At 55.5% G+C, this 23660-nt stretch overlaps 1 protein-coding gene across 15 annotated transcripts; it reads left to right on the forward strand.

Moving 5' to 3' along the window:
- The first annotated feature begins 815 nt into the window (after positions 1-815).
- On the forward strand, positions 816-22500 carry LOC131741728 (transcriptional repressor RHIT). 15 transcript variants are annotated; one of them, XM_067013986.1, is made up of 9 exons: positions 1095-1160; positions 1892-1983; positions 4065-4355; positions 5589-5715; positions 8273-8486; positions 8750-8841; positions 9200-9320; positions 10882-10986; positions 11243-12508. In XM_067013986.1, exons 4-9 carry the CDS (start codon positions 5659-5661, stop codon positions 12307-12309), a joined length of 1656 nt encoding a protein of 551 aa, XP_066870087.1. In that variant the 5' UTR covers positions 1095-1160; positions 1892-1983; positions 4065-4355; positions 5589-5658; the 3' UTR covers positions 12310-12508. The 15 variants fall into 15 exon arrangements, with proteins under 15 accessions (XP_066870092.1, XP_066870089.1, XP_066870087.1 ...); XM_067013994.1 differs by having other exon boundaries at positions 1097-1160; positions 10885-10986; XM_067013993.1 differs by lacking the exon at positions 1095-1160 and adding an exon at positions 1256-1430 and having other exon boundaries at positions 10885-10986.
- The last annotated feature ends 1160 nt before the right edge of the window (positions 22501-23660 follow it).

Genomic DNA, 23660 nt, shown 5'->3' on the forward strand with positions numbered 1-23660 from the left:
AAGCTGCCAGGAAAATTTACTGTTCATTCTAGCTCATGCCTGATGATGGGCCCCTAGCCTCCCTTTCTTAGAGCACTTACTAAAAAGGGCTTATAGGGCTTCCCTGGTGGTGCAGTGGTTGGGAATCCGCTTGCCAATGCAGGAGCCGTGGGTTCGTGCCCTGGTCTGGGAGGATCCCACGTGCTGCGAAGCGGCTGGGCCCGTGGGCCATGGCCGCTGGACCTGCGTGTCCGGAGCCTGTGCTCTGCAACAGGAGAGGCCACAGTGGTGAGAGGCCCGCGTACCGCAAAAAAAAAAAAGGGGGGGGTCTTATAATTGTGAATATGTGTCTCTTATAACCCAGAAGAAGATTATAACTCTTATAATCTGTCACTGACCTGAGAGCCATTCCCTTGAAATGTACTCATCAGGAGGGACAGGGCCTCTGTCTCCCTTCTCTGTGGGAGGATAGACTCCTCCTGCCTCCCATACCTGCCAGGTAGCAGACACACCTGGCCTAATTGCAGCTTCACTGACTGGCTCTTTGTGACTTTTCACTACCCCCCCCAACCCCCATTCTCCCTTTGAAACACCCAGTCACCTCTGCAGCACATCGGATGGAGCGCAGCTCTTTGCCCTGCTGTCTGTAGTTACCGAATAAAATCTGCTTTCACCACTTCATAATGTATGGCTGTGTATCTTTGACATGCTACATGTTTTGTTTTTTTCTCTACATGTTTTTTATACTGAACATCTCTAAAATATGTGTCACGCACACAGATGGGGCAAGTCAGCAGTATATACTCCCATTTTTGAAACAAAACAAAACAAAACTCAAAACGTGTGAGGGGTGGAAACCCTTGACCTGGGAGGCTGGACGGGGTGCTGGGCCAGAATTCGTGCTCCCGGGTACCCCGGCGCCGGCGCTCTCAGGCTGAGGGCCCTCGCTCCCACCGGAAACTCGAGGGCTCCCGGGTGTCCGCCCCGCGGTCCTCACCGCCCCCGTTGCCCCCGTGCCCCTGGCCCACAGGCGCGCTCCACGAGAGACCCGGGAAAACCGGAAGTTGGAATGGGGCAGCCGGATGGGAAACGCGGGCACACCGGCCAGGGTCCGACAGCATCAGGATGACCCTTCGCCCTCGGCGGGACTGCCCCTCGGGGGTGCGGACGGCAGCGCGCAGGTAAGGGCGGCAGGGCAGTGATGTGGTGGGGTGGGGCCGTGGAGGCGACAGCCAATCACCGGCGTCTCCCGTGAGGGCGGGGCGGGGCAGTTGTTGCTTGGGAGACGCGCTCTCCGCATAGTTGCCCTGCGGGCTGCAAAGCCGGGCAGCGACGACTTGTGCGTGCGGGGCTCCTGGACCTCCTGTGGCTTCGAACATTCCCCGCCCCCCCCGCTGCGTCTGCTTCAAATCAGGAGACGGGGCCGCAGGGTTGCCTCCACGCCTCCGGCGGTGAGCGAGCCACCGGGCACCTGAACTCTCACGACCTGGTCTCCAGCGGCCCTGGGAGTTCTGTTATTTTTCTTCAAATTTTGTTTTATTTCCGGGGTTCTACCTACCTAACACTTGTACTGGCTTCCTTTTCTTCTTTTTCAATGGTTAACATTTGCTCTGCTGTTTACTCGATTATACCTATTTTTCTTGGCTTCTCTTACATTCCTTTATTTGCCCCTATCGTCTCTTCTTCCTAAGGCTAAATCTCTGCATTTCCCTGTCTCCAGCCTGGCTTAACGGTGTTCATTAGCACACGTTTGTTTTTGTTTTTCTTACATCAGATGATTCTTTTTTCTAGTTTTTATTATTCTGGTTGCTTTTTTGTAAGGTCCTCTTTAAGACCTGAATCAGCTCGCAGGCCAGTCTGAGGGTAGATCACGATTTATTTAATAAAGGTGGCGTATTCTTTCTTACTCAAGCTCACTGAAGCCGCAGGATAGTGGAGTTGGCATTTGTTGAGTGTTTCCCGTGCCTGAAGCTCCAATAAACGCCTTGTAAACAGGCTTCTAAGGTAAGTACGTCTCTAACCTGGTGGCCTGTGGGCGGGACAACAGATGTTTTCTGCTGGAATTGTATGGATTTCTTAATTTTGTTTTGTTTTGTTTTTGTTTTTAGTCATCAACATTGAAAAGTCAGGATATTTCACATAGTAATTGAATTCTGTTTTGGCTTCTCTTGAAAAAGCCTCATGCTTGGGCAATACTGAGCCCCCAACCAACCCCTTTAAACAAAATATGGTTTCTTGAGGCCCCTGAAGTCCCTCCCACTCCGGTCTTAACCCAAGGCACTGGTGGTTTATGGTACTACTTGGTTGCTGAAGGCATTTAGGTTTTTGATCTCTACTTATTGACTCACCCTGCCCTGGTCTGAAGTCTTTCGGGGACTGCAATTCCCACAAAGCAAATATCAATAATCCTTCCTCCTAGACCTGCTCAGGCCTAGAGCCAGCCTTAGAAGGGTTTCCTCTCATTTCCAAGAAGGAGCTAATATCTATGACATAGCGGATGCTCAATAGATATTTTCTGAACAGTTAAATAAATGTTGAGACTTCTTTTGGTCTAACTTAGGTGATCCCATGGTGGGATCCAAACCTTTGGGCTTCCTCAGTATCCCTAAACTGTAGCCCCTTTTGTCTGGTAGAGAAACGTTTGCCCAGGAATCAGGACACACCCATTCTTTCTGGACTTGGTACACTCCTGGGACTGCCATGTGTGAGATGGTCCACCTCAGGTTGAGTTCCTTTACTCTGGACACTGGCTTGACACAGTCTGGCTCCCAGACTGCACATTTCATCTTTTCCAGGGCCCCCTGTGGCTTTTTCTCATTTTATAATTCTCTGTTTTGAAAACAGTGTTGACTTTTGATAAACTTTGTTCATCTCTCTTTACCTTGAGGATTAAAACACCTGGAAATACTGCCCAGAGCCAAACCCTGGGGGTAATTTTTCTTTCATCAAAGTGATAGTAGAATCCATAAGAATTCTAGGACTCCTAAAACAAGTTGAACACCAAAAGCAGAGTTGCAAACTCAAAATGCTGCAAGGGCCAAGTGGAGAACCAAAGCTAGCACCCTGAGATTAGGCCCGGATTGGGAGGAATATGGGTCCAGGGTTGTTCTGGTTTCTCAAGAAAATCAATTTTATGGGAACTCTACTCATTTTTCTTTTTTTATAAACTTATTTATTTATGGCTGTGTTGGGTCTTTGTTGCTGTGTGCAGGCTTTCCCTAGTTGTGGTGAGTGGGGGCTACCCTTCATTGTGGTGCTCTGGCTTCTCACTGCAGTGGCTCCTCTGTTGTGGAGCACAGGCTGTAGGCGGGCGGCCTGCAGTAGTTGTGGTACACTGGCTCAGTAGTTGTGGCTCACGGGCTCTAAAGCGCAGGCTCAGTAGTTGTGGTGCACGGGCTTAGTTGCTCCACGGCATATGGGATCTTCCCGGGCCAGGGCTCTGAACCCGTGTCCCCTGCATTGGCAGGCGAATTCTTAACCACTGCACCACCAGGGAAGTCCTGGAACCCTCCTAATTTTTTAAGCGTTGGGAACTAAGTTTAAAAAAAATTGAACCCTTGTGAGTGCACACAGCACACTGATGGGGTGGTACAAGGGCCAGTGATGCCTGTCTTCCTGGGTGAAGTGGATGCATTTCAGAGGACTCTGATGGGCCGAAGGCAGGGAGCCTGGGAACGTTTGCAGCAGGAATCTTCCTGGAATCTGACTACAGGGCTGGCCCTCACCCCTTTCCTGACACTCATCTCCTGTGCCCTGTTAAGGAGAGATGGGTACCTTGCCCCAGGGAGTGAAGCACAGTCTCTGTTCTCCCGTTTTGGAAGCCTTAGTTTTCAGGGTCTGAAGGGAAGACAGAAGCTGAGAGGTGGACTATGAAGCCACCAGGGATGTCTGAGGGTTTGGGACCCCATGCATGGCCGGGTCAGACCCCTTTGTCACCTCTATCCCTAGCCTTGAGAGGGAGCTGGTCAGGGGCGGGGGGAGGGCAGCGTCTGGAAAAATCAGATTGATGCCACATCTTTACAAAGTGTGAGACACGCGTGTAGGGGTGGGTACTGGGGAGTTCCCAGGTCTCTTCGTTTCCTAAGTTTGCTCTTAGGGAGAGAGAACTCCATGCCAGTCTTGGCGGGAACCCAGAGGAGCTGCTGACTGGTCTGGGAGCCTTAAATGAAATCCAGGGACGTCTCCACGGAGACACCCATAAGACTTTCAGAAGCTCTGTGTACTGAAAAGGACCACCATGTCTCTCCACTCGGCAAAGTGTCCTTCGTCCTGTAACGGCAGCTGCAATTTGAAACGTCAAATATCAAAATCCTTACACAAAATATATTTTCCCACTTTGGCGCTCCTGCTTGGCTGGTGTCACGAGTACGTGCCAGGTAAAGCGATCGTGAGCCGGAAACGCGGATCTGGGAGTCACCTCCCGGCCGAGAGCAGGTGCAGCCGGCCTCGGGACCCCAGACCCGGAACCCTCCAAGCAGGGAACGCTGTAGGGCTGCAGCTGCGCGGGGAACGGGATCTGGGAGGGACTTCCTGTTGTCCCTAATCCCAGTCTCCACCCGGCTCCCCGCGCCCGGTGCAGGCTGCGGAGACTCCCTTCCCCGGGGGAGGGGCTCCACCGCCCGATGTGACCCCTCCGCCTCCACCTCGGTGAGAGGGGGTCTGGGAGGGCGCCTGGATCCCGAGACCCGCGCGGGTGGCCAGCTGGCAGGAGGGGACGGGGTCAAAGGTGGAAGGCTAGGGGCTGGGAGGGAGAGGAGGCCTGACCCGGGTTCGGAAAGAGGAAGGACATCATCTGTGCGGGACCGTGAGCAGGATGGACACCCGGCCCGGGCGGGTGGTTGCAGCCGCAGGGAGGGCTGCTGAGAGCGGGCAGCTCAGTTTCTGGATCCCAGGCGGGACCGAGTCAGGTCGAGCGCGCGCGCGTGTGTGTGTGTGTGTGTGTGTGTGTGTGTTCGAGCTCAGGGTGTGTGTGTGTGTGTGTGTTCGAGCGCAGGGTGTGTGTGTGTGTGTGTGTGTGTGTGCGTGCGTGTGTGTCCGTCCTGGGTCCGGGAGACGGCGGGGCGTGTGTGTGTGTGTGTGTGTGTGTGTGTGTCTGTCTGTCTGTCCGTCCTGGGTCCGGGTGTGTGTGTGTGTGTGTGTGTGTGTGTGTGTCCGTGTGTGTGTGTCCGTCCTGGGTCCGGGTGTGTGTGTGTGTGTGTGTGTGTGTGTGTCCGTCCGTGTGTGTCCGTCCTGGGTCCGGGAGACGGCGGGGCCTGTATTCCTCCGCGGAGCTGTCTGTGGTGGGCGGGGCCCCACTCAGCACCTGTTTCGTAGGATCTCTGCAGACCTTTCGGCTCCTGATGACAGGAGATTCAGATTTCAAGTCACCCCGGTTTTCCTTAACCCAGTTGCTCTGAGATTCTTGCTTCAATGATAAACGGGATAATACAAAATAGCATTCTGTCAAAGAGAGGGACCAAAAAACAGCATAGAGAGTGAGACCGTTGGAGGGCGTCTCGGAGGCTTTATTTCTGATTGGGACCAGGGATGGATCTGGTCCGGCGTGGGAATTTGGGGGGCTTCAGGGATGTCCAGGAGACACTGGCTGATTTCCTTCTGCTCCTGGCCAGAAGCTGGAGGGGACTTGGCTAACAAGACCAAGAAACGACTCAGTTGAGCTTTGTAGCTCTGAGTCAGAAAATGTCTGCAGATGGCGGAGGCATCCGTGCTACCCAGGACAAGGAGAGAGCCCAAGAGGTATGGATGGGGTGCTTGGTGAGGGAGGCATGCACTGGAAGGAACTGGAGTGGAAGGGGATTTTCAAGGCAGGGCATTTGGACCAATGGAGGAGTTAGACTCACCGTGGTAGCAGGGCTGGTAGATGCGGAGGGGGGATGTTGAAGAGAAGATGGTATGAAGGGAAATACCTTCCACCTGGGAATCGACTTCTATGGGACTGCTTTGCTTTGCCTGGTGAATTCGGTAGTCAGCAGACCAAAGGCTACACGAGATAGTAAGGGGGCTGCACAGGGGTCCTGTGGGTGGGGTTTGCTCTCTGAACAGTGCTCAGAGCATATGGACAAGCCTCAGTCTACCCTCTACTCCCCTCTGCCTGGGCCCGCACCTCCTCTCTCTCTGGGTCTGAGCACATAGCCCTTCCTGTACCTCTTGCCTGTGTGTGTGTAGTTACGACTTGTGGGGAGACCAGGGTCACCAAGCTTGGGACTGGGGGAACATGAGTCAGCTGCAGCGGGATGTGCGACCTTGGGCAGGTCCCTTGGCCTCTGGGAACCAGGTGTGTCATCTATAAAATGCGGATCATGTGCCTGCCATTCCCACCTGTCTTGCCAGGTGGTTGGGAGGCTCGGAGAAGATAACAGGCACGAGAGGCCTCCGTGAGCAGCTCATCATCCTGTAGGTGCTCATTATTGTAACATATAAAGCAACACCACCCACAGCAACTAGAACCTAGGTCAGAGAAACCTGGAAATCCTCAGCTAGGGTTTCCAGTGGCTGTAAGTTCAAGTACAAATCAAATGTCAGTTCTGTTTTCATACCATAGAAGCACAAAGAATTTTTACCACAGTTCAGTTTCCCTTCCATAATGCCTTTGTAACACCCAGTGGGCCTCACATGTCCACAACATTCTCTGCTGATGTTGGATTCTGTCAGCTCACACAGTAGAGTAATAATAATAATTACCAGCACTGCTCTTTGTTTATCCAGAACTTTCTGGAGTGGAGAGCTCTTTCTCACGTGTTATCTGTGTGGAGGTAGAGCAGCTGAGTCTCGGAGGCTGCCTGGCCTGTGTGACTCCCAGGAACTTTGACTCCTGGCCTGAGGGTCTTGTATCCTGAGGTGGGTGGGGAGGTGGAGGGATAGGCTTGAGTTCCCAGCAGAAGGCTGGCCGGTGCCCAGTGCTATGGGTGGTGATGATGAGGCCTCACCAGGGCCTCCCAGTGCAAGGGAAGTGACTTTCCCAGTGCTCTGCTCTGCTTAGGACTGAAAGGCTGGTAAGCAGTGGTTCGGGATTCCAGCCCCGGTAGCCTGACTCAAAAGCTTGCTCCTCACCTCCCAGAGGGCTGGGGCAGAGGCTGCTATGAAGAGGGGAAGGAGGACCCTGGCAGTCCCATTGTGGGGGACAGTGCTAAAGGGGGTGAGCCTGAGAGGAGTTTCCCTTCCATCAGACCTAGGTGGGTGCAAGCCCTCAGTATGGTCAGAGGTATACTTGGACTTATTTTTTCCAAATCAGAAATTGCCAACAGCTCTGACCAATTGAGTTAGGACTGAAATGGCCCAAGGCCACATGTCTTCCTGTCACTTTCAAGAAGTTATGGCCCTGGGGGTGACTTGTGAGTCTGATACACTTGAGTTCAAGTCCTGGCCGAGTCACTCCAAGCTCTGTGACCTTGGGCCATTGTCTGATCTCAGAGCCTGGGTGTGTGAGTTTCCTGTGTCTGCTGTAACAAAGGACCACAAACTGGGTGGCTTAAAACAACCAACATTTATTCTCTCACACTTTGGAGGCCAGAACCCCCAAATCAAGGGGTAGGCAGGGCCCCCTCCGAAGGCTCTAGGGGAGGATCCTTCCCGCCTCTCAGCTTCTGGTGGCCCAGGTGTCCCTTGGCTTGTGACAGCATCACTCCAGCCTCTGCTTCCATCTTCACATGGCTTCTCCTCTGTTTCTGTGTCCTCTCCTCTCTTTTTTTGGCTGCTGCGTGGCTTGTGGGATCCTAGTTCCCCGACCAGGGATAGAACCTGGGCCTTCAGCAGTGAAAGTGGGAGTCCTAACCACTGGACTGCCAGGGAAGCCCCTGTGTCCTCTCCTCTTATATGGACACCAGTCATTGGATTCAGGGCCCAACCTGAATCCAGGATTATTTCATCTCAAGATCCATAACTACATCTGCAAAGACCTTTTTTCCAAATAAGGTCACATTCTGAGGTTCCGAGTAGACATGGATTTTGAGGGTACACTATTCAACCCAGCTAACTACACTTGGTTTCCTCCTATGTTAAAGAATAACAATCCACACTCCTGTGGGAGGTGTGAGGCTCGAATTGGGAAGAGGCATCTGCCCTGTGGGCACCCAGCAGGGCCTCGATGAGCCTCCCCTCCTTCCCTCACTGTCCTGCCTCACAGGGGTGAACCACGGATGTGCAGGTCTTAGGGACAGAGACGGTAGCAGGGCCAGCCTTGCATCTGGGTGTGCGTTCTGTCACCCTCGGTGTCTGCCTCTGCAGGTCCCCGAGCGTGGAGTTCTGCTGTGTTTCCCATTCTCTGTCCCAGTGCTGATGGGGCTGTTATTTCTAGACTCCAGGTCATGGGCATTCTTGTCAAGAAATGCTTTCCGAGTTGGAGGGGACAGTGCTGTTGGGAGCTGCTCAGGAGTCACCCCACATCAAGATGGAGCCGGAAGAGCCGCACCCTGAGGGGGCATCACAGGAGGCCAGAGCTCAAGGAGTACAGGGCTGGGTGCCCCTAAGCCAGGGCTCTAAGGAGAAAACGCATTTCCTGCCTGGCGGAGGTGAGGATGGGGATGTGGAGAGAGGCACTTTCCCAGGTGGATGCTCAGCCCGGGTGGGGAGATCCTGATGTCTGCCCCACCTGCCCCTTGGAGGCCGCCTCCGCTCACCCTCAGAGCCCACTGACCCTCTTCTTGGATCAGGTCGGGGGTGGAGTTGGAGGCACCGTGGGTGTCCCTGGTGGGCCTGGCATGAGCTCACTGTGGGGAGTGGGAGGGCCAAGCGGGACGAGGTGGCCGCCCTGAGGACCTCTCTCCTCTCTCAGCCCTCCCCTCCCCCCAGATCCCTGTGCTGTCTCATGAGGGGAGGACCAGAGACCGGCGGATGGCCGCGGCACTCCTCACTGCCTGGTCCCAGGTGAGTGTCCGCATCCAGAGCTGGAGCTGAAGGACGTGGAGGGACAGCGTCTCTAAATCGTCCTCCGGCTCTGAGTGCTGGACCTGAGGGTGGGGACTGGAGATCCTGAGCTTTGGCAGTGGTGCTGAAAAGAAGGATCCTTGTTTTTGTCTCTTGTCTTCTGCTGTACACAAGCGCTTTGTTCTTGCCCCCAAAAGCCTTCTTTGGGCAACTGTCCTGCTTTACCATCACACCCGAGGGCCAGCCTCACCTGAGTCAGCAGGATGGGAGTCGGGGTCTTGCCCTTGTCCTGGCACCACTGTGTCCCTCCACCACGTCCTGGCGTGTCCTGGAGAGTGGGCATTTCATGTTGTTTCAGATGCCAGTGACCTTTGAGGATGTGGCTGTGTACCTCTCCCGGGAGGAGTGGGGGCGGCTGGACCACACACAACAGAGCTTCTACAGGGATGTCCTGCAGAAGAGGAATGGGCTGTCCTTGGGTAAGGGCTCACTTGTGCTGAGGTGCTGCTTCCTGAGGCCCTGGGAAGTCAGCAGTGGCGCCCATCTGCCATCACCTCCTCCTCCCTTTCCAGGGCTTGAACCCCCTCTTGTGGTTCAACCAGACCTCGCTGTACTATAGAAGCTTCCTAGTGATGGATGTGTTCTGGTCAGTGCTGATATGGTAGCCATGAGCCATATGTGGCTATTGACCCCTAGAAATGCAGCTAGGGCAACCGAGTTTTTTGTTTTATCTCATTTTAAGCAGCTCAGATTTGAATTGAAATAGCCACATGTGGCTAGCAGCTGCTCTGCTGGACGGTGCTGACCTAGAGACTGTGCTTCTCTCCAGTTCTTCCCTAGCTTATTCCAGTAGTTCCCCCACTTCCAAGCCCAGCTTCAGAGGTATCTGACCAGAAAGCCTGGCTCTGGGCTGGGCTGCTAGCCCAGGGGATGGGGAACAGTGCCAGCTAATCCCTCCAGGCCTTTGACTCTGAGCTATCACATCCACCCCAGGGCCGTGTCCTCTTCTCCGAGGGGCCTTGGCTCCCTTGGTTTTTCTCATGGTAAGCAGTAAAGTCCCAGGGCTTTGATTCCTCAGTTTCAGGCTCTAGTTTTCATGGCAGACTTTTATGAGGGCTTATGGAAAGATCAGCATTCATTCATTCATTGTCATTCATTCGGTCATTCAGTCTGTTTGTCAGTGCACGTCTGTTGCACACCTGCTAGTCCAGGTGGATCCAGGGTCCTGGTAATTCCACCCTCTGATTTTGATGGCAGTCTAAGACACCTGCTGTCCCTGATGGGCCCCAGGATCACAGCAGCTGCTGTGCACTCACCTTTAATTATCTCTGGTTTGCTCACCACTCATTGTTAACACTCTCCGGGGCCCAGGCCAGCAGGTCCAGGCAAGTCCTGGGAGATCAGAGGGAACCAGCATCCACTCCACAGCCCCATGGCAGGCCTCACAAATGCCCTAAACCACCCAGTTGGTCCAAACATTCCTTCCCTCCCATGGGGCTTGGATCAGGGCATGGAGGCCAGGGCCCCTCTGCTCTCTTCCTGACTTGACTAGAATTCCCAGGCCCTCACCCTGGGGTACTTGGCAAGTGGGCCTTTGGTCCTTGACTTCTGGGTGGTCAGTGTCCCTGGCCCTCTTATTGCAGGCCCTCCCACTTGGCCTCTCTTTGCCCACTGCCCCTCCCCCAGGAGCCCTTTTTGCCCTTGATCCTGGGAAGGTGCAGGTGCAGGATAGGAAGACTGCATCTGGTTTCTGACATTGCTGGACTCACTGCTGGGGACAGTGTGACACAGAGGTGGCCAGCAGCTGACCTGGCCCAGCCCTGAGAAGAGTGTGCCTGGAGGTTGCCCCAGAGTGTACATCCTGAGGGGGCATGGCCATCTGCCCCTAGTGACTGTTGAGCTCACTTTGTTTTGCCCCGTGTTTGCAGAGCTGCATCCCCTCTTCTTGTGCTCCATCACGTCTCTGGGGAGGTAGGGGGGTGGTTTCTCCTTGCTGTGCAGCCTGAAAGGCCCTGACTGAGCACAGCATCTCTTCCCAAGCAGGGTTTCCCTTCAGCAGGCCTTTCTGGGCCTCTCAAGTGCAGGGCAAGGGCGAGGCCTCGGGATCCTGCCAGCAGATGGGAGATGAGGAGGAGGAGAAGAGAGGTGCGTGCAGAGGTGACAGGTGGGCGGGGCAGTAGGGTCATGGCTGTCACTCCCAGGTGCCCCATGTCAGTGCGGGCTGTTTCCTGTGGGGTGCAGACACAGCCCCTCCTGGGGCAGGGCTGCCAGCCCTCCCTCCTGTGTGGAGGGTGGTTCTTGCTTCCAGGGTTCCCAGCAGGTCCTTGCCCTAATTTCTAGCTCCACAATTCCCCCGGGGCCCTCATGAAAGCCTCTGCCTTGCTGGAATCCCTCTATCCAGGAGCCGTGGAGGTGGGCAAGGAGGAGCTAGCCCCGTCCCTGGGAGCCCTTGGGGATATGAAGTCCTTCAAAAGCAGGGTGGGGAGAGCCCAGGGGGATGCCCCACGGTGTGGGCAGCGAACAGCCGGCGGCCAGAGCTCAGGGTCAGCCAAGGACGATGTGCAGCCGGGTCCTGTGGAGGAGGCACAGTCGGAACCAACCCCGCCTGACATCGGCATCCCGAAAGCCCAGGAGGGCCGCTTCCCAGAGCAACCCAGAGATGGGGAGACGACCGCCTCTGAGAGCAGCGAGGAGGGCCTGGCCCCTAACGGCGACACCGGCAAGAAGAACTACAAGTGCGAGCAGTGCGGCAAGGCCTTCAGCTGGCACTCGCACTTGGTGACGCACCGGCGCACGCACACGGGCGAGAAGCCCTATGCCTGCACGGACTGCGGCAAGCGCTTCGGCCGCAGCTCGCACCTCATCCAGCACCAGATCATCCACACCGGAGAGAAGCCCTACACCTGCCCGTCCTGCTGGAAGAGCTTTAGCCACCACTCGACGCTGATCCAGCACCAGCGCATCCACACGGGTGAGAAGCCCTACGTGTGCGACCGCTGCGCCAAGCGCTTTACCCGCCGCTCAGACTTGGTCACCCACCAGGGCACCCACACGGGCGCCAAGCCGCACAAATGCCCCATCTGCGGCAAGTGCTTCACGCAGAGCTCAGCCCTGGTCACCCACCAGCGCACCCACACCGGGGTCAAGCCCTACCCGTGCCCCGAGTGCGGCAAGTGCTTCAGCCAGCGCTCCAACCTCATTGCCCACAACCGCACGCACACCGGCGAGAAGCCCTACCACTGCCTCGACTGCGGCAAGAGCTTCAGCCACAGCTCGCACCTCACCGCCCACCAGCGCACCCACCGCGGTGTCCGGCCCTACTCCTGCCCCCTATGCGGCAAAAGCTTCAGCCGGCGCTCCAACCTGCACCGGCATGAGAAGATCCACACGGCGGGGCCCAAGGCCCTGGCCATGCTGATGCTGGGGGCAGCCGGGGCTCTGGCGGTGCCCCCTCCGGCACCCACCTAGGAGGCTGAGAGACAGGGGCCGACCTGGAGACAGGGAAGGAGGGGGATTGGAGCGGGGGCGGCTGCTGCAGGGGTGTGACCTGGGAGGCCCAGGAAGGGAGTTGGGGAGGTGCTGGTATGGGGGTGGGGCGCGGCAACACCGGAGGAGCTCGGGTGAGGAGCAGCCATGCTCACTGCAAATTAAAGGCCTTGGAATTCGAGCGACAGCCTATAGCTCTGTCTCGTGGGGCCCTGGAGGCTGACCCCGGACTTGGCGGGGGGAAGTGGGGGCTCTGGGGTCAACCCAGTGTCTCCTCACTCCGCCATCCCTATGTCATCCCTCTGGGGGCTTGGGCACCTTCCTCCCCAGACTTCACCTAGCTTGGACCCATTCCAGAGTCTATAGCAAAGGCTTCTGAGCACAGGTTTACAAACCTGAAGTCAGCTGACCACTTCTGAAATTGTGGACCCGGTGGGGTGGTCTGCTGCTGTGGTCACTTGTCCCAGGCATTGCCCACTGAGCTCTGGACCCTCCCTGGGCTCTTCTCTTTGGGACCCGGGAGGAGGGCCGAGCCAGCATGGGAATTCATGCTCAGTGTCTCCTGCCTTCCCTGTCTCCTGTCTCAGGCACTGGAGCCTGCATTTTGTGACTGGACATTTTCACCTGCATCCCTGGGGACCCAGCTGTAATCCAGTGAGGATTTCTCACTTACCAGGGACTCTGCCCCTCCTGGTCCTTTCTGAGGCTGCTGCCAGCTCCCTCTCCTACTTCTCACCTACTTGGTCTCTTTGCACATGTCCTTTATAATTTGCCCTATCCGCCCCTGCCTGGCTGTTTTACTCCTGGCCTTCTGGTTTTTTAGCTCTGAAGCTTCCCATTCTCTATGTCCCCCCCCCCCCCGCCCAGGGAGGGGTGGGCTCAGCTTGCTTATTGTCCTAGGTTTGCAGCTCAGCTCTCACAATTACATTCAGTCTGACACCAGTCTGCATCAGGGAGGCTGTTGGGACCCCACCTGTCTCTGCAGATCACAGGGCCAGCAGGGCAGTCACAGCCGCGGTTAGCTCCCAGCCAATAAGGGATGAAATGTCTTGAACAGGACAGCAGACTGAGAATAGTAATAATAGCTGCCAGTGGCAGCTGCCCTGTCAGGCGTGGGGCCAAGTACCATATATAGTTTCCTCAGTGCTCTACAAGTCTGAAAGTGGGTTTCATCTCAGTTTTATAGAGCAGGAAACAGGCCAAGAAGTCCAATAACTTGTCCAAAGTCATTCAACCAGAGAGCTGGAAGCTGGGGCTCAGGTCCAGCGTTGTGTTGTGTTTTGTTTTGTTTGTTTATTTATTTATTTATTTACTTGGTTGCACCGGGTCTTAGTTGTGGCTCACTGGCTCCTTAGTTGTGGCATGCAAACTCCCAGTTGCAGCATGCATGTGGGATCTAGTTCCCTGACCAGGGATTGATCCCGGGGCCCCTGCATTGGGAGCACAGAGTCCTATCCACTGTGCCACCAGGGAAGTCCCAAGATATTTAGGGAGTTCTAGACAATGCTATAAGACTAAGAAAATAATGAGCATAAATTCTGGTAATTAATATAAATTTTCTGGAAAAAAAATTTTCCCTTTTTACATTATAGAAAAATAAACTAAAACTATCAGAAGGAAAGGAAAGTACAATAAGGTGGTCAATTTCAATATAATTATATACAAATTATTTATCATCCATCAGCAATGCCCAATAGAATATATGGTAGGTGTGCTAGTTATTTATTTATTGTCTCTCAAACCCCCAATACACCCTTTTTATCCTGCTTTGTGGTAATGGAGCCGGATCCCATGGACGTTTCTCCTTTGCAAGCCAACTTGATGTTAATCTTTGTCAGTACAGGGTGAAGAACAATGTAAGGGCACACTGGAAGAAGGGACTTTCAAGTTCCTTCTTCCTTGTGTAGTTTTCCACTGGGGCCAATAAGGGAAGGAGAGGGAGTCCAGTAGCATCCACTTCAGCGGTCTTCTTAGAACAGCCTGGGCTCATCCGTTCCAGCCAGTAGTTCAAGCAAATGCAGGAAGGTGTACGTAGTAAACATCTGCAAATGGAAAAATGGAAACAATCTAAATATCCAAGAATAAGGGACTTTAAATGGAATATGGAACTTCCATGCTTTGGAATACTATGCAGCTTGCACAACAGATGGATTTTGATAGACTTAAAAAAAAAATATTTTGTGTCTCCACAAGGCATTACGGTTATCTGAGATGAATTTTTATTTATTTATTTTTGGCTGCATTGGATCTTCGTTGCTGGGCGCAGGCTGCTCTTCGTTGCGGTGCCGTGGGCTTCTCACTGAGGTGGCTTCTCTTGTTGCAGAGCATGGGCTCTAGGTGCGCGGGCTTCAGTAGTTGTGGCTCGTGGGCTCAGTAGTTGTGGGGCACCGCCTTAGTTCCTCTTCAGCATGTGGGATCTTCCCGGACCAGGGCTCGAACCCGTGTCCCCTGCATTGGTAGGCGGATTCTTAACCACTGCGCCACCAGAGAAGTCCTCTTTGATAGACTTCTGAGCCAACAAAAATTCATTAAATAGAATGATTCCAGATTTACCTTAAAAATAATCATAGATGTAGAACTTAAGACTAAAATATTAATAGTGCTTATTTCTGAATGGCCTTATTAGGGATATTTTTAACTTTCAGTTATTTTAACCATCAGTTTTTCAACAAATATTGTGCCAGGCACAGTATTTAAGTTCTGGAAGTAGGGCAGTGAAAACAGTCTCATATGAAAATTATAGTCGAGTACTGGGCGGCAAATATACAAATATGTCAGGTAGTGATAAAAGTTAGGAAGAAAAATAAGGCAGGGCAGAGGCATGGCAGCGGGGGCCGGGTGCTGTTTACATAGGGTTAGGGAAAAAACACTTTGAGGGAGTGCCATGTGAGCTGAGTGAGGAAGCTAGCTTTTTGGATATGGATGCCTTTTAAATTTTCCGTACTTTACTTTCTTTCCTACACTAAGGATGCAATACTTGTATAATCAAACAACAACAACCACAAGAAAGGATTTTCTATTTCAGAAAAAGATCTGGAGCCTCATATCTCCAGATATGAGGGGAGTAAGAAGAGGGTGGGAGCAGGTCCAAATGCATAGAGCTTCCCCGACGCGGCCCGCCCGCTTTAGATTCTCCCAGCCCGGAGAGATCCGCTGTCCTTCAGTCAAATCTGCTGGTCGGGGTCAGCGTCCCCAACGGCCGCGTCCTGCTGAGAGACCCTAGCCGACCCTCGGGAACAGAGGATCGGCGCAGGAGGTTCCCCGCCCCTCATTGGACTGCATTTCCCAGCAAGCTCCGCGCCCTGCTAGAAGCGGCTAAAGACTATTTGGGTGGGTGCGGGACCCCAAAAGCTATAAACGAGTCTCCCAAGGCTGAGTTCCAGTTCCTGGACCACGGCCCCCTCAGCTCTCGACCCACTGTGTAGCGGAAAGAGCAGGGGACGGAAGGAAGAGTCCACGCCCGAGCATCCCTTGCCGCGGAGCAGGCGATCCACTCGTAGCTGGTCCCAGCGACGTCTCTGCCCAGCAGGCCAGCCTTGGCTTTTCCTTTTCACCCTTCACGGGCCAGAGGAACACAGAAAACGGAAAGACAAGGCGAGAAGGAGAAAGCGCGAATCTAAGGGTAGACCTCAGCATGGGGGCACGGGTGTTGACGCGCATGACGTCACTGCCTTCTGATTGGCCATCCTTGGAAATTCTCACCGTTCATTGGTCATCCGTCAGGGAGAAGGCCGGTATAGTAGGCGAACGGCCTCCTGGGGAGAGTAGTTGGGCATGCTTGTCTCGGCGCATGCGCCATGTCGTTTCCCGGCGAGCCCCGCGCGAATTTCCGGCGCCGAAACCTGGAGGCGGAAACTGGGAACGCCTGGGCGGCTGTGGGCGGTGTGAGTCCCGGGGGGCGGGACGGGCGACGCGGCTCACCTGGCACCGAGGTCGAGCGCAGGGCTCCGGGCGGGCGGGACCGGCTCCCGCAGGCAGAGGCCGAAGGGGGCGCGCACTTCAGGGAGTTGCAGGGAAGAAGCCTGGGGCGCCGCACTCGCTGCCCGCCCCTCCGCCTCTCATCTCCGCTCCGCTCAGGCAAGGCTGGGGACCTAGCGCGGGGCTCTGGCCGGGTCCGCGTTCCCGACTGCCGAGTCTTACTGAGCGACCCTGGTGAGTCCCTGGCTCTGTCCGAGCGGAGCCTTCTCCTCGGTCACTGGAGGATGAGCATGGAGAGCGTACCTTTCAGAATAAAGTAAATAAAGTGCTTAGTGTGTAGTAGAAAAGAATTGGAAACAACCTGAGTGCCTCACTCGGGTGGGTATTCATTAAGAAACGAGTACATCCATACCGCGGAATCTCCTAGAGCTGCTGAAGCAGCATTGTTGGGTAGAAAAGCAAATGACAAAATAGTATTGCGGTAAGACCTGATTTATGTAAAAACACGCACAAAGCACTTTTCTTCCGGTTTCTATGGATATATTTCCAGTAAATGAACAGGGAAAGATTTGGGAGGTCATATGTCAGACTGTTAATGGGGGTGCAGCTGCAGTGTGGAAGGGAGAGTTTCTCCTTTATGTATTTCTGTATTGTTTAAACCCCTCTTTTGTTACAGTGGTTTGTATCACTTTTTTGTTGAAACAAAAAGCAATTAAAAATACTCCAGGGCTTCCCTGGTGGCGCAGTGGTTGAGAGTCCGCCTGCCGATGCAGGGGACACGGGTTCGTGACCCGGTCCGGGAAGATCCCACATGCCGCGGAGTGGTTGGGCCCGTGAGCCATGGCCGCTGGGCCTGCGCGTCTGGAGCCTGTGCTCCGCAACGGGAGAGGCCACAATGGTTAGAGGCCCGCGTACCTCAAAAAAAAAAAAAAAAAAACCCTCCAAAATACACACCTTTTAGGACTGTTGTGAAGAGAAGCACTAAGTAACTGTGTCTCACGTTCATGTGTATCTGGATAAATGGCTCAGGATGGTGTCTGTGGGCCCTCTGCTGACACACTAGGGGCCAAAATTTGAGAAAAATACAGTACATATATTGTATATTAAGTAACACTGCCAGCGCAATCTGATACAACACTCAGTAATCAAAACATTAGTTTAAAAAAAACCTTTTTTTTGGCCACACTGCACGGCTTGCGAGATCTTAGTTCCCCACCCAGGGATCGAACGTGGGGCCCCTAGCAGTGAAAGCAGGGAGTCCTAACCTCTGGACCGCCAGGAATTCCCAGTTAAAAAGGATTTTTTTAAATTGAAGAATAATATACAGAAATATACATCAGAAGTACAACTTGATAGATTTTTACAAACTGAACAAATACATTAATATTTCTCCCATAGAACATATGAACGTTTACATTAAGTGAGATAAATGGAGGTTATAAATATGCTTATCTCATGTCAGTAGACCAGGCGGTGAAAACCTGGGAGTTTTGGATTTTGGAGCTGAGGATAAGGAGCCGTGGATCTGTATTGGTAGGAGAGAGTCATGTGAGCAAGGCTTTATAGGAGAGCCTAAAATAGCCTCAAGGCCAGGAAGAAGGGGAGCTGGAGTCCCTGGATGTCCCTCAAGGCTGGTGATTGCTCATGTACCGCCCCCCTCCTGCTATTCTGCTCTTTCCCCAGGAGTGCCTGTCCAGATGCCAACCCAGCTGCCACTGGGGATCCCTCTGGGAGATTGAAGGCCCAGGTTGAGGCTGACCAGCCCTGAGCCTTAGGCCAGGGGAATGGCAGCCCCCCCAGAGCCTCAGGACCAGGCCCCTGGGGAGGGAGAAGGGCTTCTGATCGTGAAGGTAGAAGATTCCTCCTGGGAGCAGGATGCTGCCCAGCAAGAGGACAGCAGGGATTCAGAGGCTTGCCGCCAGCGCTTTCGGCAGTTCTGCTACGGGGATGCGGGCGGGCCCCACGAGGCCTTCAGCCAGCTCTGGGAGCTCTGCTGCCGCTGGCTGCGGCCCGAGCTGCACACCAAGGAGCAGATCCTGGAGCTGCTGGTGCTGGAGCAGTTCCTGAGTGTGCTGCCCATGGGCGTCCAGGGCTGGGTATGCGAACGATGCCCGGGGAGTGGCGAGGAAGCTGTTGCCTTGGTGGAGGACCTGCAAAAGCAGCCAGTGAAAGCTTGGCCACAGGTGAGGGGCCCCTCCCGCATCCAGGGGCACCTGGATGGCACCTGGACTGAGGAGAGGTGGCCATCTCTATAGAGATGAGTCCTCCGGGGGGGTGGGGGTGGGGGTGGGGGAGGACATGGAGAGCCAGAGGGAGCGTCTACAGGAGCTTGTCATAATGTGTGGCCTTTCTGAAAGACACTGTCCAAGTGAATCTGGTTTCTTTTTGGTGGCTTTGGAGGGCAGCAGCAGGACCAAAGTGGGCATACTCCAGGAAGGCAGGTTTTAGCTCCACAGGTTCTGCAAACGTTTATTTGTGTTCTGCTCTAGGCCAGGCCCTGGGGATACAGTGATGTGCATAGTGAGAGCACCAAAGGGGGTGTGAGAAGGTAGAGCTGTCCCTGTGAACCCTGCTGTCTTGTGGGGTGTTGGGTCCTTGATGCTGGAAGCGTCTGGGGAGATGCTAATGTGTGGCGGGGGTGTGGGGTTCTGCCGTTGACAGAAAGGTCTCCCCCCACTGCCCCTTGCTAAGTGGCTCTTTGATTCTGGCCTTTGGGGGCTGGTTCTTGCCTCACGCTTGGTCGGGGAACGTCCCTGGGCACATAGCACTGCCTGGTGTCACATTCTTATCTGCTCTTTCCTGGGGCCCCGTGTTGACCTTCTTCCCCACACCCAGCCTCCTGAGGGATGTGTCCTGTGTCTCCTTCCCAGGGATTAAACTCTGTCTCCCCTGTCTGGTTTTGGTGCTGATGAGCATGTTGTGGTTCCTGCACAGGATGTGCCCTCAGAGGGGGCGGAACCTGAGGCTGCAGTCCAGGGATCTCAGACCCAGGGGCCTCCCCGGAAGGCAGGGACACGAAGCCAGCCACCTTTACCCTGGGAGCAGCACAGCCATGGTGGTGAGTAAACTTGAAGGTGGCAGAGTGGCTGGACAGGGGCCTGGGTCTTTCCTGGGCGTTGCCCTAAAGGGAGCAAGTAGGGTATTTCTGTTCTGAGAAGGCAAGGTGTACATGTGTGTGTGAAGGAGAGTGTGTGAGATCTCACTCCCAGCCTGGGCTGGCCTCTTTGAGGCTCCATTCTTTCCCTGCAGCCCAGCTTCCAGCTCTTCTTAAAGAGGGGAGCACCAGAGAGACGACAGATACCTGCTTTGCCTCTGGGGTGAGTTACCAGTCCCTTTGTCCCCTCTGATGCTGATGAGTCCCTGTAATGGGTCTTGCCTTCTCACCAAGGTCTCTTCCATCTATCCTTTTCTGGCCTGGACCTGTCCTGTTTCCCATCCCCCTTCCTGTCTTTGCCCATGACTGCCTGGGGAGTCCTGAGCAGGGCAGCCCTGAGCTGGGTTTTCTCACCTCATTCCAGGGACCTGTGACATTTGGAGACATTCCCTTCTATTTCTCCCGGGAAGAATGGGGGTCCCTGGACCCTGCTCAGAGGGATCTCTTCTGGGACATAAAAAGGGAGAACTCCCAGAACGTTGCCCTGGGTAAGCAGTGGGCACAGCGAGGGGCCTAGGGGTCCTTGGCTCTTTTGAGCTGGAGACTCTCGCCTCCTTGGACTCCCAGCAGCAATGGGTGGGCCCAGGCAGGCCCCACCCCTGCACACCCTGCTGGAATCCTCATTCTTCCTCCTAAGTCCTTGGTTAGCTGGTTCCAAAGAGGGCTTTCCCTGTGTCTCTTTAAGAGCCCCTGGAGGTTTCGTTTGTGCTGGTGTTCACTTTTCTCTGCCTGTGATGGCATGGGCAACATGCCAGGACTGTGCTGAGCACGGGTACAGGCATTTTCTCATGGGATCCTCACAACCCACTGCATGAAAGCGTGTGCACGTCTATAGACGAGGGACCTGAGACTCAGAGAGGTTGAAGGACACTGAAGGGACGGAGCTGGGACTTCGTGCAAACGTGGTTGTGAGGCCCCCTCAGCCTGCCCGGTGAAGAGGCGCGGACAGACACCTGCTCACTAGAGGCTGCGCTGCTGGGTTTCTCTCCAGGTCAGGCCCTTCCTAAGCAATGTTTGGGGATCATCTCATTTAATCCACGCAACCCAGTGGGACCAACTAAGATCCCTCCTGATCCACTTCTGTTTGTTCTTGAGCTGAGAGGACAAGAGCTCGTGTAGCGAGAGGAACCATGTTAGCTGAGCTCTGTGGTTCCTCTGTTGCTGATAACAAATGGTGAGGGTTGGGATCATTTACAGATGACCTCAATCTATGCAATTTTGGAGTTTGAATAGCCAGGGCTTGGGGTGGGACATTGGATCGCAGTGTGGGAAGGGGGCGTAGATTGGTTAGGCCTGTAGTTAGTGAGTGCCTCTGCTGGAGATGCCCAGCAAGCCCCTTGCCGCTTACTCTGAACGGTTTCTGTGTCGTCGTTTTCTTGTGTCCCCATTCCATGGAGGAGGAAGCTGAGGCTGGAGTTTGCTGGAGCCCAAGGCTGTCTGAACCTGAGCCCCAGGCACTGGCCGGGAGCCTCATTTCTGCCTCCCCTCAGCTCTGTCCCTGGAACTGCATGGCACTGAAGAGGCCGCCTCCTCCCCGCTTGCAGGTTTGGGACTCACGAGCCACAGCGAGAGATCCCAGCTGGAGGAGGTGGTGACGGCACTCCCGGGCCAGGCTGCTGGCGACGTGACCGTGTCCTGGAGGCTGGAGGAGGCCGAGTCCCAGCCGGGGGCGACCCGGGGGCGGGTGGCGGGGTCGCGGCGGGGGCGGCCGCCCATGCGCCGGCGGCAGTTCCGGGACCTGGTGGCCGAGAAGCCGCACAGCTGTGGCCAGTGCGGCAAGCGCTTCCGCTGGGGCTCCGACCTGGCGCGTCACCAGCGCACGCACACGGGCGAGAAGCCACACAAGTGCCAGGAGTGCGACAAGAGCTTCCGCAGCTCCTCAGACCTGGTGCGCCACCAGGGTGTGCACACGGGCCAGAAGCCCTTTTCCTGCTCCGAGTGCGGCAAGAGCTTCAGCCGCAGTGCCTACCTGGCCGACCACCAGCGCATCCACACGGGCGAGAAGCCTTTCGGCTGCAGTGACTGCGGCAAGAGCTTCTCACTGCGCTCCTACCTGCTGGACCACCGGCGTGTGCACACGGGTGAGCGGCCCTTCGGCTGCGGCGAGTGCGACAAGAGCTTCAAGCAGCGCGCCCACCTCATCGCCCACCAGAGCCTGCACGCCAAGATGGCCCAGCCTGTGGGGTGAGGGCCGGAACGGCAGCCCAGGCGGGGTCCCCACCCAGCCCAATCCACCATCTCTGCTGCCGGCAGGACTGCAGGGTCCCCCACGCGCAGAACCCATCAGCCCTGCCCTCCTGGGGACCTGGCCAACGCCCCCAGGCATGGAATCCCATGTGACCTCGTGGCCATGCCCCTAACTGCTCTGGGTTTTTTCTTGCCCCCTGGTTTCCTGGAGCCCCGGCACATTCCAGGCTGGTGGCGTGAGCACAGGGGAGCAGCTGGGGCACAGGGATGTATGAGGACTCGGGCAGGCCTGGGGTCTCCATCCCAGAACCCCCTCAGCCTTGCTTGGCCCCGTCGTTCTCTGTTCCCGGCCTTCTCGGCTGGGTCCATGGGCTGGGCCTTCTGTCCTGCCATCCTGTGCCTTCCCACGGGGGTGAAGGCTAAGCCTTAGGGTGCTGCTGGGCTCTGGGAGGGTCAGTCAGCCCACACCCATGAGGACCTGGGTCCTGGGTGCGGCCACAGGGGCTTTCTGGCCTCCACCCCTTCCCATTTCCAGACATTGACCGCTCTGCCCTGTCCCAGCAGCATGCAAGCTGCCTGCCTCTGCCCTCAGCCAGCTCGCCCCAGCTGAGTTCCCAAGAGTCACCCTCCACCAGTCTGGGGAGGGTGGTGTTGGCTCTGGGGACAGAGGCCAACTGTGCACACCAAGAACAGGGCCAGTGGAGGCCCGCTGCCCCCGCTGCTCCCCAGTCTCCTGGAGTCTCGGGGTTTATGGTACTTAACACTAGCACTCCATCAGCACCTTGTCCCTAATTCCTGAGGCGCTGTATTCCCTGCAGAAGGGCATTCACAGGGACATACCACAGGCCCTCCCAAGGAGCTGGCCCAGCTGGCCTCAAAGGGCAGCAGAAAGGTTGAATAAACATTAAAACTTCTCCAGGCTGTTCTTGTTCTTTAGGTGGCTGCTGGGGGTTGGGGGGGACCTGGAATTTGTACCCCTGGGCCTCCTGGCCTGGTGGTCCTAGTGGCACGTGATGCTGGATGGTTATCAGGTGGAGCCACATTCTTGGCTTCCAGGTCACCTGGGCTCCAAGGGCTGCCATGAGCCTTGGGTCCTTCATCCTGTCAGGTAGTGCCTGCCCTAGTCTGAGGACAGCTCAGGATGGGACAGCTGGTGGCAACCCTCCCTACTCAGCAGGAGAGTGAGGGAGCTGACTGGGAGTGGGGTCTTTATGAGGCCGCTCCCTCTCTCCCTTTGATGAAATGAGGAACCAGGCTCAGAGTCCGTGACTGGTCAGGGTGGTGGCTCGTGCTACCCGTAGAGGATCTGGAGCACCAAGCTGGACCCTGTGATCAAATCCCTTAGGGAGAGAGTGCTGCTGAGTCACAAAGGGGCATGCCCCATCCCCACCCAGCCCTTCACATCTGACCTTCCTCCCCTGTCCCCAGGCTGGGCCCCGTGGAGCTAATGGGTATGTGCTGAGATCACCTTCTACCCCACCGAGTCCTTTCTGATTCACCAGGTGGTGGCCTCAGGCCACCTGAGAGGTAGTGGGGGCGGACTGAGACAAGATGTTTTGTCCCGCAGTGTGTGTGTGCCAGCCTCTCTGCCCCCCATTTAACCCGGGCTTCATCCTGAGGTCACTGGACAGACCCCGTTTCCCAGATGAAGCTGCTGGGGTCTCACTGGACAGCTGAGTCCAGCCCGGGGTTTCTACCTCTGGGATGACGCCCTTCACTGCTCCCCATCGCCCTGAATGAGTGAGTAGGGGTGATGGGTGGTGGGAGCTTTTGGTGCTGGTGGCTGGCTCAGAAGGGAGACACTGGGGTGTAACAAGATCAGATAGCAGGTGTGCCAGGAGCTAAGAATAGGATTGGACACAGGCTGTTAGTGCAGGTGGGGGCATGTTAGTGCCAGCCAGGAAGAAGCCCACTGGAGCCAGGGAACAGAGCAGGGCCTGGGGCTGTAGGGTCCAGAACGCAGGGTTCCAGGGCAGGGGACAGGGTCCAGCTCAGCTCATAAACAGAGCTGATAGGACGGGACTCGCAGAGGCCAAGAGTTGGGACCAAGAGCATTGGCACTGGGCCCAGGAGG

This window comes from Kogia breviceps, chromosome 14, assembly GCF_026419965.1.
Source record: "Kogia breviceps isolate mKogBre1 chromosome 14, mKogBre1 haplotype 1, whole genome shotgun sequence".
Lineage (NCBI taxonomy): Eukaryota > Metazoa > Chordata > Mammalia > Artiodactyla > Physeteridae > Kogia > Kogia breviceps.

Coding starts and splice junctions, on each gene's coding strand:
- LOC131741728 (XM_059038868.2), top strand. CDS start 5,659: ATGTCTGCAGATGGCGGAGGCATCCGTGCTACCCAGGACAAGGAGAGA. Junction 5,716..8,272: donor ACAAGGAGAGAGCCCAAGAG/GTATGGATGGGG, acceptor TGTTATTTCTAG/ACTCCAGGTCATGGGCATTC. Junction 8,842..9,199: donor TCCTCACTGCCTGGTCCCAG/GTGAGTGTCCGC, acceptor ATGTTGTTTCAG/ATGCCAGTGACCTTTGAGGA.